Here is a 20664-nt window from a genome sequence, read left to right on the forward strand (position 1 = left end):
AAAGTGAGGAGTGTAGCTGTGAAAAGAGTCACTAACTACTTGTATCTAGGATGTATCATATTAATAATAAATGTCGATCAAAGAAATAAATATTACTAAAAGTTAAATAGTGTACTAAAGGGTCAGTGCAGTAGTGCAATAAGGTTATTTAAAACATAAATTTCTGTGCATGCACATAAGATGCGTATTTTAGGATCAAACACAATCTAGATAGTACTACCTTAATAGAATAATGGACCAGAAAGACAAATATTATATATAAAAAATCTATACAATTTTTATTGGCTAATGACAATTAATATTCTATAAATGCATAAAAAACATTGTAAAATAGAGAGATAAAAAACACATATAATACAAAGAATCTATGCTTCAAAAAAGCATATCATAGTTAATATCTCTATTGCAAAATATATAGAGATAAATAAACGGCAAAGTGCCAAGCGCTTATATCAGTTGTGTATCTAAGGTAAGTTCAAGTAAGGAGCTTCCAACGCGTTTCGTCTGTCTCACAGACTTCTTCAAGGATAATGTATATATACAGAATATATATATATATATATATATATATAGAGTAGTGTTGGTTCAGGAAAGAATGTATTTCACACAGCATACTACTACTGTAGTATATTTAAAGCATCCCTGGAGATTGTCTTTAAATGTTAACAAGTATGCTCAGATGGACCTTTGGGCCACATTTATAAATGAGTTTTATCACTCAAAACGAGTGATAAAACTCACTGTGTATGATAATGGTGCTCCAGCCAATCAGCTCCCAACTGTCATTATTCAAACAGATGACAGTTAGAAGCTGATTTGCTGGAGCACCATTATCATACGCAATGAGTTTTATCACTCGTTTTCAGTGATAAAACTTGTTGATAAATAAGGCCCTTTGTCTCGGAGTGCTAGTACCTGATTCCATATATTTTACATTGTCAGTTTCAGAGGCCCCATGAACAGTACCCTCCATTGAAATTTGGCACAGTTCCCAATGGGAGTACTGAGAAGAACATCCGAAGTAATTATCCAGACATGCATGCCTACATGATTAAGTACAACCAGCGACATGTAGAGGATGCCCTGCAAAACCTAAAGACTGGGTAAGTTATTTATTTTAAGATGCATTATAAACATACAAAATAACTAAAACAAATGACTAAACAAAATACTATATAGCATATAAATAGCTCTCTATGGGGAACTCCAGAGGAAATATGTTTTTTTAATTATAAACATACCATTCCTCCCAACTGGTAAATCTGGGAAATTGTAACACCCACCAGCACCAACAGTTGATACAGTTACTGTTTCAAAACAAAACAACCTACAAAATGTGTGACCCAAACCAAACTGTCTGAAGCTGCTGATTGGACACAGCTGGGAAGTTTAGGATGTAGAATGACAAATTACCTTTTATTTTGAGTTTTGTCTTAAGAGGACATACATGCAGGAATATACTATGCATTACATTTTATTATTTTAAGCCTGAACAAATAAATGGAACAGCTGACAGAACTGCTTATTCTATTCCTGGTTCATCAAGCAGACGACCAAGTTATTGTGTACTGACAAGAAGACTACTATATGTTTTAATGTACCAGGTTGTAAAAATTGTTTAGAGATAACCACAGCTTCAGTGGAACATGCAGTGCACTCTTAGCAAGCACTTAAGGATATAAGTTTCTACTAATTCTCCAAACATTGGGGTAGATTTAATGAAACACTGGGCCTATTGTAACCTTGCACGATGGGCTTCCAGCGATGATGTTATGGAAAATTTGTTTATTTTTGCTCGTGTTTCTATGAGGTGTGAGCAAAAATTGGTGATTTTTAGTACCATAAACATCCCGTGGAGACACATCTTGCCACAGTACAACAGGACATCACCTGTAACTGAATCAGCCCAATATTGTTTTAGTATGTACAGTAGATGAAGGACCACTTCTTTGCTTTCTATGGTGCACCTTCATGGAGCATGCAATATGCTACACCCGAAATTAAAATATGCAGATAATTTGTGCTGTATGCTTCACATGGTAAATTTGGATGTAGTCAGGATCCCGGTGGTCAGAATGCCAAAGACGGATTACGACAGTGAGTGTAATGTTTAGGGTTAGGCACTGGTGGGACGGTTAGGGTAAGGCCGCGGGAGGGGATGATTAGGGTTAGGCCGTGGGAGGGTGTGGTTATTGCTAGGCCACGGGAGGAGATGGTTAGAATTAGGCTGCGAGAGGAGATAGGCTGCAGGAGGGGACAGTTAGGGTTAGGCCATGGGAAAGGATAGTTACGGTTAGACTGCGGGAGTGGACGGTTAGGGTTAGGCTGCAGGAGGGCACGGTTAGGGTTAGGCTGCGGGAGGGGATCATTGGGGTGAGGATTGGGGTTAGAATACTTACCAAAATCTGTTAAGATTTTGAGCATTTGGTTGCCGCTGTCGGTATTCTGACTATCGGCATTTTGACCATCTGGATCCTGTCCCAAACATGGTGTATTAGAGGGGAGGAAAAAGCTGTGTGTATTGTAGATGGGTAGAAATCTTTCTTTAATTAGGTCATATTTTCTAATTACGAAAACATGAGAGAAAACTTTTTAAACCAGGCCAATGTAATAATGTCAGAGAACATGCAAACCAGCATGATTTCCAGATTTAAATAACTCCTATCACGATTTAAACTCTCCTCCAGATGTTTTCCCAATTTGAAAATACAACTCGACCAATGTAATAGTGTAAGAGGTTACTGCTAAACTCTCACATTTTCTAAACTCTCACCCTATTACATTTGGCCCTGTGAGTCTAAGGGGTCTATTTACTAAGCAGTGTTAGGAGACAGAGTGAAAAGTGATAAGGTGCCAGCCAATCAGCTCCCAACTGCCATCTCACAGGCTGTGTTTGAAAATGACAGGTGGGAGCTGATTGGCTGGCACCTTATCACTTTTCACTCTGTCTCCTAACACGGCTTAGTAAATAGACCCCTTAATTATGTTATGACAATTTATTAAAATAATATAATGAGTTGTCATTTGTGTCCATAACATTATACTTCACAGTCATAAGAGCTAATTCACTAATATTACAATTAGGGGACACTGAACCACAGCACCTCCTGCATCAGACACTTGTTTTCATTGTCTAATTTTCATTATACAGATAGAAGCTAAGTGCTGATCGGTTACTATAGTTCCATGAAAAGTTTGCACCAGAGTGCAAATTTATTTAGCAAATTAAATATATACGGCAATACAAATCGACAAATTCAATCTAATAATAACTAATATATAGTGGCTCCAATGATAGACACTACTGGCAAAATTCTGCACAGAATTGATACCTGCAACATTTATAGATTACTTTGAATAATTTTTTAATTTGAAACAGTCACTCTGAGAAGCAAACAAATAAAAGCCCTGTCTAGTGCCTCTTCTGATTTTGGCAGGAAGAATGTAAACTGTTGCCTAAATAATCACGTAAAGTAACAGCACAATATAAAACAACACAGGAGTCCTCCTACAAAACCACACAACAGCAATATACTTTAGTACATTGCCATCACAAAATGACTCATTTTTATGAGCAGTTTTGTAATATTCCATTGACATGTTCATTTTGTTAAAGGAAACTGGATGCCTTTATTTACGATGCAGCTGTGCTCAACTACATGGCTCGAAAGGATGAAGGGTGTAAGCTGGTGACTATTGGCAGTGGAAAAGTGTTTGCCACCACAGGCTATGGCATTGCTCTGCAGAAAGGTTCTAAGTGGAAACGCTCTATTGACCTAGCATTACTACAATTTCTCGGAGATGGTAAGTACACACCGGCTGCTAAGTTTTTCCTAGATAGTATATGTAAGACATGCCTCTACTGTTTTATTTTTAGTTAAAATTGTCTATTTATTATCAATTTATTTTCACTAATGGGTGTCCACATGTTTTTAGTAATGGGCCTATTAAATATTAGGGGCCCGATGGGGCTGCCTAATATTCAGCATACACCAAAAACTGAATGTTTTTTCGGAGATTGCCTGCAAGGACCTACAGTGCACCATCTTCAGATGGCATTGGTTTACACAGTTTGGAACCTTGCTATGGGAAGAAGTACCGATTTGAAAAGAGAGATCCGATCCCTACACCACCTCAGTGCGCATGCATGAAGTCAGGTTATGCAAACTAATTAGCGGTGTAACTATCAGAGCTTGAAGGGACAGCTGCTTTTAGGAGCAGCCCTCCCCACACCGGGACAATTCCAGTAGGTAAGTATCCACCACCGCAAACACCGTACTTAATTGTTATGGACTAATCAGTGGTGTCACAAGGGGGGTGCGGTCCACACCCGGGTGTCACCTGCCGAGGGGTGACACTAAGGTGCAGACTCCCCCTCACTGGGTGCTGCACTGTGGCATTAAGTGCAGCACTCGGCTCCTGTCACTGAGGGAGCTGGCAACAGGGGCCTCCTGCTCTCCCCCTTCCCCCCCCAAGTAATAGGCATGGGGGTTCGGGCCGCATGACCACACCCCCTTCTTCCATGGTCACACCCCCTTTTTAGTGCCTTAAATGTCAGGAGGGCGTTACAGCTGTGTGAGGAAAGAACAGGTGCAGGGAACCTGTATGGGGGGGAGGGGGCTTTGGGGAGTGCCGCAGATGTCAGAAGGTAGTTAGGAGTTTGAGAGCTATAGCAGGTAACCTGTGTGGGGTAAGGGGTTACGTTGATGTCAAATGGGAGTTAAGAGCTGTTAGAGCTGGACAGAAAACCAGTGTTTGTGTGTGTGGCATGGGAGTTCGGGCTGCTTCTCGTGTGGCCGTGCTCCCTTTTTGGTAATGGGAGACACCGCGGGGAGGGACGCCACTGGGGCTAATACATAATGAATAGGCTCTTCTCTTTAAATGAGCATTATTCTTTATGCTATTCTGTGTTCAATTTCAATAGAGATCTACGTAGTTTAACCAGTATTCTCTACTATATTTGCTAATTACTTGCTGTACATTCTACATTATGTTGGCTACTCTATGTTTCTTAAATGAGGGATGAATATGTGACTTTTAAGTTGGTGTTGTTAAACTCACAATGTTCTCTATCAGTCAGCAGACTGTAGTCATAGTTCATATGGAATACAGCTGGAGAACTACTATTTGCCTACAGTGCATAGAGTTTTGCTAAAATAATTGATAAGTGTATTGTAGATATGCTCTATTACAGTATGTACTGTATAATATACCTGACCTGACATGTGAGCTGTACACTGTTACAGGAAAGTTGCCCTCCTTTGGATATCTCCTGCTGAAGACAATAAGAAACCTCCGGCTGGAAAGGTCATCATTTGACCTGAAAACTGAATATATATTGTGATAGGAGCAGACATTTACCTTAGTCTAAGTGCGTTTTAAAGGACATATTGTTTGCCATACTGATTGAGGATTAAAGTTTAGGGTGGAAGTTCGTACATTTTTAATGAAACACCTCTGAAGAAATCATTATTGACAAAACGCATAGGGAGACTTGTTTCTGTGACCAAAAAGTCTCAATTAGCTCACTCAGAGCAAGTTATTAAAAATATCTAACCCACCATGGCCACGATATATGTGTGATATAAGGTTTTAATTCATTTTTAAATTTATTTGTTTTAAATAAAACCAAATGTTAACAAAGCAGATAGAAACTGATTAATTGTCATTGGGTCTACTCTGGTTGAGGGTATCATTGTAGAAACTGAAAGTGGATCCCTTCTTTGTCTTCATCTTCATCCCCTTAAAATGACATTAAAACAGAAAATATCAAGGGAAAATTTGAACCTACATAATTGGAGTTTGGCGCTCCCCAAGATCACTATTCCAGAGCACCCTTCTGGTTCATACTGGGAAGGACCACACTTGGGGAAGCAGCCTCTACAAGCGCAGTAGCAAAATCACTGGGAAAATGGCTGCCGCACCATTTTCCTGGTGTATTGCCAATGCGCATTAGACTTCGGGCACAGTCTAGTGCCCAGAGTCAACTGAATGTGTCAATACGTCACAGCCGCCAGAGTGAGAGGAGGGGGCCCCTGATGGTGAACACGGGCCCCCTCCTCTCTAAATACACCCGTCAAAAACGCTCTGTTACCTCCAGGACGGCTGAACAGTTATTAGTTTTTATTACTCAGATTTAAACAATAGACAACAGAGGAGGAGACAAAGTCACACAAACTGGAGTCAGGACGAAGAACAGCAATTGTCCTACAAAATCAACAGGCAAGACGAGGTCAAATGAATTGAGACAAGTCTAGCGGAGGACAATCAAAATCAATGATTGAAACAGTGGATAACTGCAGAATAATAAGCATTCAGATAAGAGCAGCTAAGATTATAACAGGCAATATGTACATGTGAGAACAACCATATATACACAGAGTATTCTTATTAAAGCTCGAGTACAGATCATTACACTGATGCAGATGCAAAGCTCATCTGGTGACTACAAATTGGGTGTGTAATCTATTGTTTAGGTAAGAACATTGCAGCTGTTTGGTAAATTGATTGACACAACACAACATTCACACAGGAAATCATAACCAGATTTTGGCAACATGGAAACCGTTTTAGTCATATACAGATCTGCCCAGTTACATCTTTGCCGCTTGTGTGCCAAATCGCACCAAGCATGGCGCGAGTCGTGGTCTGCGAATGGTTACATGCACTGTGTTCGCATCCACGACCCAAGAGGATTGCATGGTGTGATCGCAGTGTGCACCATAGCATACCATATCATATGCAGCCGCAGGTAATGACATGGAGCGATGTGTGCGCATGTTTCTAGCATGATCAGCAATGATGTAACATGATGCATCTGTATATAGGTATTTGGAATGAAGAATTACAAAATGAATAACATGTTGACCAAGAGGTATCTCTAAAACTGGTCAGTCACAGTAATTACTAGGTCAAAGGGCCTGGTTCAGACCCGCTCGCGAGTGCACAGCGCTCGCAAGCGGGTCGATGGTCCCCTACTGCACATGCGCACGTTGGAGCCGGCTCCGGTGTGCGCACGCGCGACACCCGGCCAACGACGTGCACACCGTCGCTACGGGCCTTGCACCAAAGTGGGGCAGCTGTCGATTGGGATTGACAGCTTGGCCCATTTGGGAGGTGGGCAGGAGGGGTGGCTGGCCAAACGGAGACATTCCCGGAGGAACGCCTGCCATTTGGGGGCGGCCCCACTGACATCACGAGTGATGTCAGTGGGTGAGCTTCCGGCTCTATTAGAGCCAAAAGCTCACTGGGGCTTGCGGGAATGAGACCATACCGCAAGGGTCTCATCGCAAGCCCCGATGGTCGCGATGGTTGTGACAATCGCAACCATCACCTGGCCGCTTTCTAAAGCTGTGGGTGGTTGCCCACAGCTTAGTGAGCAGCCAGGAGGCAGTCTTTAAAAAACAACAGGGACTCCCTGATTCAGAGCGAGCGCTCTCAAAGAGCGTCCGGCTCTCAATCAGGCCCAAAGCTTGCTGAGAAGGAAACAGAGGACCTCATTCAGAGTCAATCGCGAGCACCGATGCGCTCGTAACTGACTCGATGGTTTGGCCTGCACACGCGCAGCAGCCGCACTGTGCATGCGCAAGCCCTGGAGCAACAGAGGAACTCTGTCGCTCCATAGCTCTTTACCAAAGGGGCGGCTGACGATGGTGATCGACAGCTGCCCCCGTTTGGTAGGCGGGCCGGGGAGGTGGTTTCCAAAATGGAGGCATTCCTTTACGAATGCATACCGTTTTGTGGGCGGTTGCACTGACATCATCAGTGATGTCAGTGGTGAGCTTCCTGCTCCATCAGATCAGAAAGCTCCCTGGGGCTTATGAGTGCCCAGACCCTACCCTTGGGTCTGGTCATAAGCCCCGATGGTCACGATGGTGATCACCATTGCGACCATCTACCTGGTTGGTCTTTAAGCTGTGGGTGGTAACCCACAGATTAACGATCGACAAGGAGGCGGCCTTTCAGGATGCAAGCGGCCGCTTTGATTCTGTGCGACCACATGCATCTAACGACCGCCTCTGAATGAGTCCAGAGAGTTTTATACCCATTGTAGCAATCAAGTAGAAAATATCCCATCCTGGGACATGGATCTCTGGGTTGCTAAAGGTTGCACAAATGTTACATAGATTTTAGAGCATAGTGGCATATTTTCCTCACTGTAAAAATACCCCTTCTATACTTGTATATTTCTAAAGGGGGTTGAAGCAATCGCTGATTTAGAGTGTCCCTGGACAAATATGGAGAAAATCTGTATATGGGTTTCATTGTTATCCATTCTAATAGGGTTTTGAGTTTGAGCATGTATTGGCAGTAAGGCAATGCAGCTTACACATTCCATCTTGTGGCTTGCCAACCTGAATGCCCTTTGCCCTTTAGGCTTAAGGTGTCTGTTTATCAAGCAGTGAAAAGTGTGGAGAAGTGGAACAGTGGAGAAGTTGCCCATAGCAACCAATCAGCTCCTACCTATTATTTTATAGACTGTACTTGATAAATGCTACTTTAAAGCTGATTGGTTGCTATGGGCAACTTCTCCACTGGTTCACTTCTCCATACTGTTCACTGCTTGATAAATAGAACCCTAGGAGCTTAGTTGCAGGGCTGGTCAGGATAATGCTAAATATATTTTCTAGGAGAAGCCAAAGATCTTCCTCTTAATTGTCTTCACAGAATCTTCTGATTAGAACATTAATGCATCAATTGCGAGTATATCTTTGAGGTTAAATTTAATATACCAAATATGGACTCCCCACTCATATAGGGCCTGATTCCAAGGTGGACACAGTGTCAATGTCGCATGCAGGTGTTCGATGTTGTAAGTCTGAGTCGCAGAGCATGTGCACCTTGATTGGTACCACTCAGAGATGCAGTATAGAATTGGACACAGGGTCTGTGGATTTTAGAGGGTGCATCTAAAAGATAACAGGAGGGGGGGGGGTCTAAACTGATGTGGGCATGTTGCTGAAATAGCTGCATCCAAGGATGCTTAATAGCTCACACAGGAGACTGCACTCAGATGAAGAAACTGAAACCTACAAAATGGTGAACCATCTAAAGAGTCTACGAGACGGAAATGAGTCCTCTCAAAACAATGAGTGGACATGTCAGTTTTTAAAAGTCGCATCTGTGTCCGACTCAGAATAAGGACCATAGAGATTGCTACATTGAGACAATAATGTCACCCTGCTTCTCCTGCTTGTCCGCTGCTATGGCCATTGAGGTAATGGTACATCTCATTGTGTAGAGTGACTATTACATTTATAACTTTTTCCACATGCTGAAATAGAGCTAAAAGACTTAGGCCCTGATTCAGACCCACTCGCAAGCGGCTGTCCGCTCGCAAGTGGGTCGATGGTCTGCACTGAGCATGCGCACGATGGAGGGAGCTCCGTCGTGCGCATGCGCCAGACGCGACGAGTGGAGGAAAGTCCTTCGCTCGTTGTGTCTGATCAAAGGGGGCGTGCTGTCGATGTTGATTGACAGCACGCCCCTTTGGTGGGCGTGCCTCCCTGACGGGGGCGTTCCCAAGGGAACGCCTACCGTCAGAAGCCGGCCCACTGACATCACTAGTGATGTCAGTGGGAGTGATTTTGGCTCTGATAGAGCCAAAATCACTCCGGGCCTTGCGGTTGAAAACCTCAACTGCAGGCACCGGCTCGCAGTTTCGATGGTCGCGATGGTCACGACCATCAAACTGCACGCTCGTATAGGCTGTGGGTGGTGACCCACAGCTATACGAGCGTCCAGGGGGACGCTCCAGAATTATGGAGGGCGGCCCTCATTCAGAGCGTGCGCTCTGCTCAGAGCGTACGGCTCTGAATGAGGGCCTTAATTTTAACATCAGATTGGCTGATATCCCTTATTACAGCTAGCTAATGTGAGCAGGAGGACTCTAGAGAGAAGAATAAGGGACCACTGAGCTATTTGGTGGGACTGCCATTAAGTTGCACAGTAAGAAACCACTGAACTATGGGCCTGATTCAGACCCGCTCGTGAGCGCTGAGTGCTCGCAAGTAGGTTGATGTTGGTCCAGTGCACATGCGCACGATGGAGCCGGCTCCGTCGTGAGCATGCGCGAGACCCGCATAGCGACGGGCAAACCGTCGCTCCGGGTCTCGTACCAAAGGGGGAGTGCTGTCGATGGTGAGTGACAGCACGATCCCTGTGGTGGGCGTGCCGGGGGTGTGGCTGCCCAGACGGAGGCGTTCCCATGGGAACGCCTACCGTCTGGAACCGGCCCCACTGACATCACAAGTGATGTCAGTGGGAGTGCTCTCAGCTCTTATAGAGCCGAAAGCACTCCAGGGCTTGCGGCAACGAGACCCTACCACAAGGGTCTCGTCACAAGCCCGATGGTCGCGATGGTCTTGACCATCGCGACCATCTTCCTGGCCGCTCGCTATAGCTGTGGGTGGTCACCCACAGCTATACGAGCGGCCAGGAGGCTGCTCTGAAAATTAAGAAGGAAGGCCCTGATTCAGAGCGAGCACTCTGACAGAGTGTCCGGCTCTGAATCAGGGCTTATAAACGGAATCTGTATTACATACCGCCAGACGTGAGCCTGGCAGATGTGATACCGACGCCGGAAGACAGAAGAGTGAAGATCACGGCAAGGTAAGTAACTATACTTTCCCTAACCTTCTCCCCCCTAACCCTAACCCTCCCTTAGAGGTGCCTGACCCTAACCTCCTCCCCTAGTGCCTAACCCTAACTTCCCCCCCCAAGGGTTCCTAAACCAAACCCCCCATCCCAGCACCCTAAACTTAACCCTTATGGGGGGTCCCTAACCCTATGTTCCCCCAGGACACCCTAAACCTAACTCTCCCCCCACTGCAACTGTCTGCTCCCGATGCCCAGCTTACCTTCGTTCTGTATGCCATGTGTTGGGTTTTTGGCTGGTGGATAATGATAGGATCGGGATTTTGACGCCTATCATTAGTCCCATGCCAGCATTTGAGAGTTGGGAAGCAGGTGGTCGGCATTTTGACCGTCGGCTTCCTGACCGCATACCCTATAAACACCACTAGGCTTAAAGTATTAGAATGTTTTTCCTTCTCATTCTGCACTTCTTTCCCTATTTCTAGATTTGTACATATTTATTCATAAATGTTTTTTAAGTTCTATAAAGAAAATTGTATGTTTACAAGAAACCAAGCCACCAGTGTATTTGTTTTTGGTGTTGACTGTCTTAACAGCACTTACTGGCTCCGGCTGATGCATCCCACGCTCGAGACTTCTCACTTTCATCTCTAAAGCTGCATACACACTCAACAATTTAGTAAATGAACAATTTTAGTAAACGATTTTCGTTCATTTTTTCAAGGGAAAAATGAACGAAAATCGTTTACTAAAATCGTTCATTTACTAAATGTAATGAACAATTTTTTTGAACTACAAACGATTTTTACATATTCCCTTAATGAAAATTGTTGAGTTGGTCAGTCTGACTGAACTACAAACTACAAATGTTAACGCGCATGCACAAACTACAAATGTTAACGCGCATGCACGATAATCATTCATCGCTTTAACTCAGAAAGTGAACGATTTTTTCAATGATTGAACAATAAACGATATCGTTATCGATAATCGTTCAAAAAATCGTTGTGTGTGTATGCACCTCTACTATTAACAGTGCAACAGAGAGAGATCAGCTGCTACTTAAAGAAGTCTCTATAACTTCTCTCTCATTATAGTTTTTGTCCTATTTTTTGCTGCCACCACCGCATAAGCTGCCCGACTTCTTTCAACTTGTTTTCTTTTTAACAGTCTTGGCCAGTGAAAATGTAAGATGTGCACGCATACACTAATAGGGTGCCATATTATTGAGCTACTAGAGTAATATTTTTATCTTTCATTTATAAAATACCACAAAGGGTCTGCAAATAGACTTACAAACTTACATCATGAACTAACAGCCACTACAGTGTTTACTACAATGTAGGGCAGAACTTACATAATGAGCACACAGCCATTATTAACATGCAGTATCATATCTAGGAGTCCGAGCACCTCTGCCAGGACTTAACTAAAACTTCTACTCAGCTGCATCATATCACATGAGCTGCATTTTATACAACAACATCATTAGTCTCCATGATGGAGCCCAGAGCCTGGTGCGCAGACCAAAAAAGAAGGCTGGGTTAATTTAAAGAGGGCTATGGTTTAAAAGTTCTGGGAGGCTGAGAAGGACAGGACACCAGCTTTAATTGGTGCCCTTGGCAAATACCACCCTGGCCAATTAGCAGTCCTGTGATCCTAGTAAAAACAGCTGTAGATTGCACAGTGAGCCTGTGATAATGCGCTGTAAAGTAGATGGGGAGAACAAATGAGGGATAGGGACAAACAGGACGGTACCATGAGGCAATCCTGTGCCCAGGAGCATGGAGACACTGACTACTGAGGCTGGAAGACCAAGCAGAGGGTGCTTGTCAAAGGGTAATGACATAAATGGGATAGTGCAGGCAGTAATATAGGGGCTGACTCAGAGGTGGACGCAGTCTTGGTCAATGCTGCATCTTCAGCCACAGTGGAGCAGAGAAAATATGCTAATGCTGAAAGTGGTGACTTCTGTAATGAGATGCCCACCTTTGGCTTCTCTGATCCATTGCCTGCAATCAAAGACACAGCATCAGATCACCATTGCAACCATTGCGATGGTCATCGGACATTTGAGTAACCTATGGTTACTCAGATGTCTGATGACCATCGCAATGGTTGCGATGGTGATCTGATGTCCAAAGCAAGTAACATGCCAAATCCAGAGAATCTGTATCGTATTACACAGTCTCTGGCTTTGGCATGACCCCCAAAATGGAGGCAACATGCTCGCTTTCTCCTCCCACAATCACAATCAATCAAGCTGCAGCATACAGGGCACTGTGACCGGGGCCGCAGAAACATCGCAGAACATGGGCACTGTGGTTCTGGCCTACGCAAGTCAAGAAACCATTGGTCGTTTGCAACTGAGTCAGGATGTGTCCATGGCTCAATCAGCCCCATAGAGGAGAGTCTCCGGCTTACAAAAGTTTACAGTTTAAAGCTGTGTTTAATCTTTCATTTTACTCTGAGGTCACAGTGTTTAAACCATCATGATCAGACAGTGTGCATTTTTCAGTACACAATGACCAGGACACGTTATTAACATCTCTCATCAAGCTCTGAGATCATGGCTGTAAAACATTAAAGTTAACATAAAAAAGTTTTCATGAACATAGATTAATATAGTGATATCATTTTACAACATAAATTTATGACACCGGAATAAGTAGCAAAAATGCTTAGTTTCAAATACATTTTTATATGCAATCTGCGAGAACAAAGAAAATGTTATTTTTGAAGGAACTTAATAATCAACGAAAAATATGTCAATTTGCAACAGCTGTTCTAATAATGCCTATTTCTTATCCAGCTGTCAGAGTTGGTTTACATTTGTCTGTACTGTGCTTTCAATTTGCCCTATGCCTTCTCTCTGAATAGAATTGCTTACCACACATGTAGGAAATTTCAAAATGGAAACAAATAGATCACTTATACTCTCCATCTAGTTCAGTCTGTGGCTTAATAGTTAAAAGCTGACCAATCAGCTGGCAGTGTTAGACTGTGATGTGTGGCTGGGTGTTTTCAAAGGCAGTGGAACAAGGAAAAAAAATGAGGCTTTTTTCCCCCAGCAGATGGGTTTATTGATTTCCCTATGTGTATGTGAGAAATAAAGAACGTAGTGTGACTTTGAACAATGTTACACAGCCAGAAGTGTCTGTTACGCCACTTGATCACACCTTTATTTAACGTGGATTGACACTTAAAAGCTAGTTTTCAATGTAATCATTTTTCACTTAATTGGGACAAGTTCTTTCCCAGTGATTATTTTATTTAAGTGAACCGATACACTTTCTATGTAACAATGTGTGGCTATGGACATTCTTTTAAGAGAGCATTTAACCTTTTTCTCTATATATGTGAAATGTGTGAATCGAAAGCTCTGGATTTACGTTTTGCATCAAAATACTGTTTTCTTGATTTTTAATATTCACACTTAGAAACAAAATCATAATGTTTGAATACAAAATAGGCTTGTGCATTTGAATAAGAGAAAATATATACCCAATATAGCTTTAAAGCCTACACTAGGGACATCCTACCCCCCCCCCACACACACATTATTATTATTATTATTATTATTATTATTATTATTATTATTATTATTTATTTTTCTTAGTATTATGTTGGTGATTGCCTCTGCAATATGATTGTAAAACAATAAGCCATGAGCTACCATATGAGAGTGCATGAGAGTGCACAGTTACCCACTTCCCTGCCAGACAGTGGATATCCACCCCTAAAGAAACTCAAATTATTTATATATATATATATATATATATATGCAAAACCCAGAGGGAGCTATACAGAAGAAATAAAATATACGAGTGATGAAATCATATCATAAATAGAAATAATAATAACGCACTCTAATGTTTTGAGCTGCTTCCTTACTTCATATAAATAGTAGGAAGTGAACAATATAGGTAATGGGGAAGCGCTGTATGTTAAACATGAATTAGAGGGTGTAACGTATAATAATATGTTGCAAAATGTTTGAAAATATGATTGAAAGAATGTATACATGTAATATATTTCATGCGTGTAAATAGATGTGTGTAAGAAATTGGGTAATGAATGAAATGGCAGTCATCAAAAATACAATTAAAAAAAATATATTTTTTTTTTCTTTCTTTAAAAACTCATAAAACCTACTTCTAAAAGTATAAAAACTAAGTGGAGGAAAAAAAAGTTACAAAAACGCCACTTTGATACATAGGAAATGTACCATGGGTATATAATGTTATAGGTTTTTTTGCGGGGTGGTGAGATTCCTGTTGCTGTAGTCCAATGCCTCAGGAGACTATACGTACCTCACTCTAATTGATGCCTTCTCGTCTCCGTTGGCAGTATAGCTGGTGTTTCTGCCTCTGCTTCGGTTCTCTCCCCGGGACTTGTGTCTTAAATAGACAAGCTGCTGTGCAATGTGCGCTCCATCTTCGGCGCAATGAATGAGGCGGCATACAAAGAGTGTTTGTTCTGATTGGGCGATCTCTTTAGCACTTAGCACTGTGCTTTTTCAGACCTGCTGGTGGCTTGGTGCTTGTAAATAGATTTAGGCTCCAACTAATTTTGGCCCTGTATGGACTTTTTCAAGGTTGCAACATACTATTATACGTCACAGCCTCTAATTTCCATTAAACACACAATGCTTCCCCATTACCTATATGATGAAATCATATGATAAGATCAGTAGGTCATCTTCCCTGTGTCTACAAGTATTTTCCACTAGGATACATCAAGATGTGGAATTTTGGAGGCTGATATGTCCGGGGTGTTCCTACAAATCACCAAAGATCACCCGACAAGAAAAAGGCCCAAAGGCCGATCAGTAGATAGTTGGCATTTTTTTCATTTTTGATAAAAAACAATGCAGAATTTATAAAAAAAATGCTTACAGCATAAAGAAGGTGACAAAGTATCAACAATCAAAATACAGTTGAGGTGATGATATAATGATGCCACCACCCTTACGGATGACACGACACTGATTATATGCTAAGACACTAGTCTACGTGTCATAGCACAATCAGCATTTCAGTGACTGTAACATTGACCATTTGCTTACACTGTATAAGAATTAAGCTCATCGCATAGGACCCACTGGTGTTCTATAAATACTACATTTATGTTGTTGATGCAAATCAATATTACATTAAAGGCTTTCCAGCTAACAATAAGTCTCATATCAAATGTGAATCTGATTAATGCAGGTATATAGAGACATCCAGCATCTCACACATTAGTTTCCTGTATAACGACATAAACCAATCCACCGTGGGAAGAGCTCAGTCAGTAAACCTTATGGTTATTTTTTACCTATAATATTTTTTTCCTATTGTGATTAATAATCTATGAACGATTTCCAGCACATCACTCACAACAATGCATTATAATTCTTGATTTCTTAATAAGAAAGCTAAAATTGCATAATTTTGACCTGTTAGCATGCAATCCAAAACCCAAATTCGGTTCTTAAATCCAAGTTCCAAACTGTAGGAAGATGCGAACTGGGGCTCTGTTCGACTCTGTACCCCAAAGTGATTCCGGAATTGGACTTTTCTATACTTGCAACCCCTAAATTCAGTCTCTGAGACCTGGACCTGCACATCTGTAATATACTGTATATACACATAGTGGTGCAATTATATTGTGCCCCTAAAGTGAATATATAATAAACTTATCTGTAATAATCTTTAGTTTTTCTTAAAGTGATGTAATCACCTTTTACCATGAGAAATTACCAAAGTATAAAAATCTCCATATTAAAGTATGTTTCACAGAAAATATATACAATGCCAGTACAGGGCCGTAACTAGGGATCTGGAGAGCCCTGGAGATGGCACCATCGTTTGTTCACTGCTAGGATGGCACCCTGCAGCCAGGAGAGCTGCTGCAGTGGCACATGGTGCACCAAAGGACACTCCATGTATACACCCTACATCCTGTAGAGCTCCAGGTAGTGATTTACTTCCTGGTACCGGCTGCCCTGTCCCCATGACAGGATGATCTGCACTGGTGATGTGCCTGTACATGGAAATACATACAATTTCTAAAGCTTATCTGAAGGTATTGAGGATAGTCCTATTCAAAGAAAAAGTTCAAGACATCCAGTAGTAAGCGAGTTGCATTGTCCATGCTTCTGAGTAATCTTTCCAATGCAATAGTTGCATGGTGCCTTTAACAAAGCACATAAGAAATATTTTTACAAGAACTGCCAGAATAAATGTAATAGTATGAAATGTTGCATGTTTTCACAGTGAACGCGTGTAGCCAATTTTTCAATGTCTCCTGGCATTTGAGAAATAGACATTCTTCTAGACTCTAATTAAACATTGATTGACTTATGAAGCAATTTGTTATTAGCAGTAACTTGACTGTGAGATAAGCTGAGTTATTGGAGAAAGATGTCTCTTCTATCAAATAGAAAAATATTAGAGGTTAAATAATGAGGGTTTTTCTTCTGAAACTTTAATTAACACTGTCTTTGAACATACTTAACTTATTGTTTTGCTTTCAAGTGTAGTTCTCTTATTGTCTGCTCACCATATTAATGTTGTAATACTTTTTCCAAATGAAATATTTGGAATTGATATGCAAAATGTAAATACCAAGCATTAAGTGCTTGCATTCTTGCCAGGGCCGGATTACCCACAAGGCGGTACAGATGGCCTCCAGCTCTCAGAGATTATGTTTTCCCATAATTCCCTATAAACGCAAACCTTTAAGACTCACAAACAACACTTCAAACCCCATGCTTTGGTACAACACTTCTCCAGACAACAAAACCATAGAACATTGAGGGACTCCATTCAGTGCTCCATGGCAAGGAACAGGTTAATATTGTAGTGCAGTTGCATGGTTATCCTATAGAGTAGCCTTACTCCGAAGGTATTAGTAGTTAGTGACATTAGAGTATGAAGAAAAGATGTAACAGAAACTTTTCTACAAAGTTACAATTTAAATTTTCAACAATAAACTAATGAAAAATTTTGGATTCTTAATTTTGCATTATCAAATTTTTTCCCAGGAAATAATATTCTGCTCCCACATTTACATACTGATTTTCCAATATATGTAACTTGAGCTAGTCATTTATGTGATTTCTGTTAGATACATTTTTACTTCAGCTCAGGTTAATCATTGTCTGATAAAATCTGTGAGAATTCTATATGTGTAACAAATTGAAGTATTAATATGTATAAAAAAATGCAAGGCACAGTGACCACTGTCTGAGGCCATATATTCTATCAATTTATCATGGGTATGCTCATTTTAACACCACGAAAGGGATGTGCAAGCTAAACTACACTACAGCACAAGCAGCCAAAATGAGCATTATACAAACAGAAAATTCCAATTGCTTTTTGTAAAGTTTCCTTTTAGTGGAAAAACACTTCAACCACAAAGGTTCTTCAAACATAGAGCAACTTGGCTCTCTGATCTTTTCTTATTCAGTCCCCTATCATTTTGTGATAGAGATCAGATTTGCTACAGTATCTCCTTCATGCTTTTGATGTGGTGCATAAAGTGCTTTAAGAAGAATAGTCTTTATTTTGTGTTTGAAACCCAGCTGGGTGAGAGTTGTCAAGAGATACAGACACATAACGTCCTTACTAATCTGAAAGAATAATACCAGGGGAACGCCTGGTTTTACATGGCTCTATTTTAATTTGTCTTCTGTATTTAATAAATGTAAAGATCTACTAATTAAAAAATATAGAGGGCCTCTTAGAATGGTTGACACAGTTATCACAAATGTAAAAGTCAAAATTCTGTCACAAAAATGTCAAACAAGTGTGTACTGTATGTTGAGTTGCAGTGTGTCTAAGTCAGGCATAAAAATATGTATACTAAGTCCCAACAACAAATGCAAAATCTCATTATCCTATTTGTACACATTGTAATGTAATAAAGTGTCCCTTACACAAGAGAAAATGATGACTTAACAGAGTTAGTAATAAATGTGAAAGTTGCATTTTACATATGAAATGTAATTAAAATCATTCCTAACTCAAGATCCCAATATCTGTCATTTAGTGCTCCATTTATAATGATAGCAAATATTGGCGGCACATTTTGCTTAGTATCATAATGATTCTGAGGCAATTCCACTGGTAACAGAATCACCTTTTTATACAACTGCCATCACTAATGTGAACAAATTATCATAACCCAACAGCCCACAATAAACACCATATAAAATACAATCAAAATAGCTTAAGTGCTATCTTGTGTAAGTTATGCCTGATAAATCAGTCTACTTTCATAGTCAGTAAGGGAATCACCATTCATGAGACATGTTACTCTGTGCGTGTACACAAAACTGATAAATTCAGCTTCCAGATTTTCACAATTTTATTCCAAAATGGGGACATCCAGGGGATACATCTACATAAATTTGGTAAAAATCTGACAATTTGTGTAACCTGGGAACATTTTTTAATAAAGTAATGGAATCATCATGCTGTGGCAACAGAATCACCAAGTGGGTATAGAGCATGGTAAAGTGTACTGATTATAATATGTTTGCTACCTACTAATGCAACTACTACTACTTATATTTACTACTATGTTTCACAAAATATTTAAGGACAAAATAACACAATTTGGAATGTATCAACATGACTCCATCCTTGGAATACATGTGAATGAAAATTAACATAACCCTTAGAAACCTAGATTCAGATACATAAAGGAAGATCAAATCAAACATATCAACTACAAATAGGTACATTCAAAACAAAATCAAGACAGATCAAGTAATACATTAATGTAATGTAGCCTTGGAAACAGGAGGACTAAACTAACAATATTGGGGTGTCACAACAACTTTAAGATTTGTGTCTCATCCATCCAACATTGTTCTTTCTTTGTGGGAACAAAAAACACTTCCTGCAGTATCTTGCTTCCTATGGAATGAAACTCCAAGTTCTAACTCATTCATTATAAGCACCTGAGTAACAAATTTCCTTACAGAAATATGTTGACATTTATGGAGAATAATATCCAACACTCTAGTTCAGGATAATTTTAAAAAATTACTCAACACATGGTTCATTGCAGCCTGTGTAATCAGTGACTGAGATCAGCTGTATAAATTGTAGTACTTCCTCTTTAGATCTACTTCCTGAACAAAAGAGCAACTAAATGTGATTCCATTACCATAAATTACAGCCTTGACATTTTTTTAGGACCATCTCCTTTCAAAAATTAGCTTATATTTACTGTAGAAACTTTAATATAAAACTCTTGGAGTGTTACCTTCTTGGCTAGACAAAACTTGTCTTGCTGTTCTTTTAGGCTCCAAACTTGTCTTGCTGTTCTTTTAGACTCCAAACTTTGTTACGAGGCAGTCTACAAACATCTCTCTAAATTCCATTTTTATGTCCAGGTATGTAATTTGGTGCATGGGGTGTAGTTTTATCTGCTGGGCTTGCTAGGAAAGCCACCCAGATAATGAGTGACAGATTGAGATTGAGGAACTAATTTTTAAAAAAACTTGAACTCTATGAACCAGACTTTATGGAGCAAGGAGGTGCAATCTGAATGTCGATACTAGGAAACTTCTTAAATATGCACAACCTAGATATTATGAGGTCAGTTATAGATGGCTTATAAAAAGGACTAGCCATGTGCCCTAGCTTTAGTTCCTTGTTAATCTTGCCGTAGACTATGGTCGTCTGTTAAAAGGTCGTCTGTTCAAAGGCAGATGGACGATGGTCATCTGTTCAAAGGCAGATGGACTATGGTCGTCTGTTCAAAGACTATGGTCATCTGTTCAAAGGCAGATTTTAAATAACTCTCCTTTTTTTCCATAAAAAGTTTAATTATGTACTGTAAAATGTGATTTAAACATGGTTTATAACTACCTGCAATCTATTTAATTCGTGACTGCCATTTTATCCAAAACACCTAATTGTTATATTTGATTTTGATAAGCTCCTAAAACTTTTACAAAAAACTTATATATACTATAGTTACAGCATTTGTTTGTGTCACGTATAGCTAATTTATATACAACATCACAGTTTAGATTTATTGGTCCATTCTCTAAACTTATACTAG

General features: G+C 40.6%; 1 protein-coding gene across 1 annotated transcript in view; it reads left to right on the forward strand.

Annotated features, from left to right (window-relative positions):
- GRIN2D (glutamate ionotropic receptor NMDA type subunit 2D) overlaps nucleotides 1–20664 on the forward strand; it is a 1022144-nt gene that overhangs the window by 935129 nt on the left and 66351 nt on the right. The window contains exons 13-14 of the mRNA XM_088457418.1: nucleotides 943–1103; nucleotides 3617–3804. Of these exons, the coding sequence (XP_088313544.1) occupies nucleotides 943–1103; nucleotides 3617–3804 (349 nt within the window). The remainder of the gene's footprint in view (nucleotides 1–942; nucleotides 1104–3616; nucleotides 3805–20664) is intronic.

Source organism: Taudactylus pleione, unplaced genomic scaffold, assembly GCF_031769625.1.
Source record: "Taudactylus pleione unplaced genomic scaffold, aTauple2 ptg000041l, whole genome shotgun sequence".
NCBI classification, from domain to species: Eukaryota; Metazoa; Chordata; class Amphibia; order Anura; family Myobatrachidae; genus Taudactylus; species Taudactylus pleione.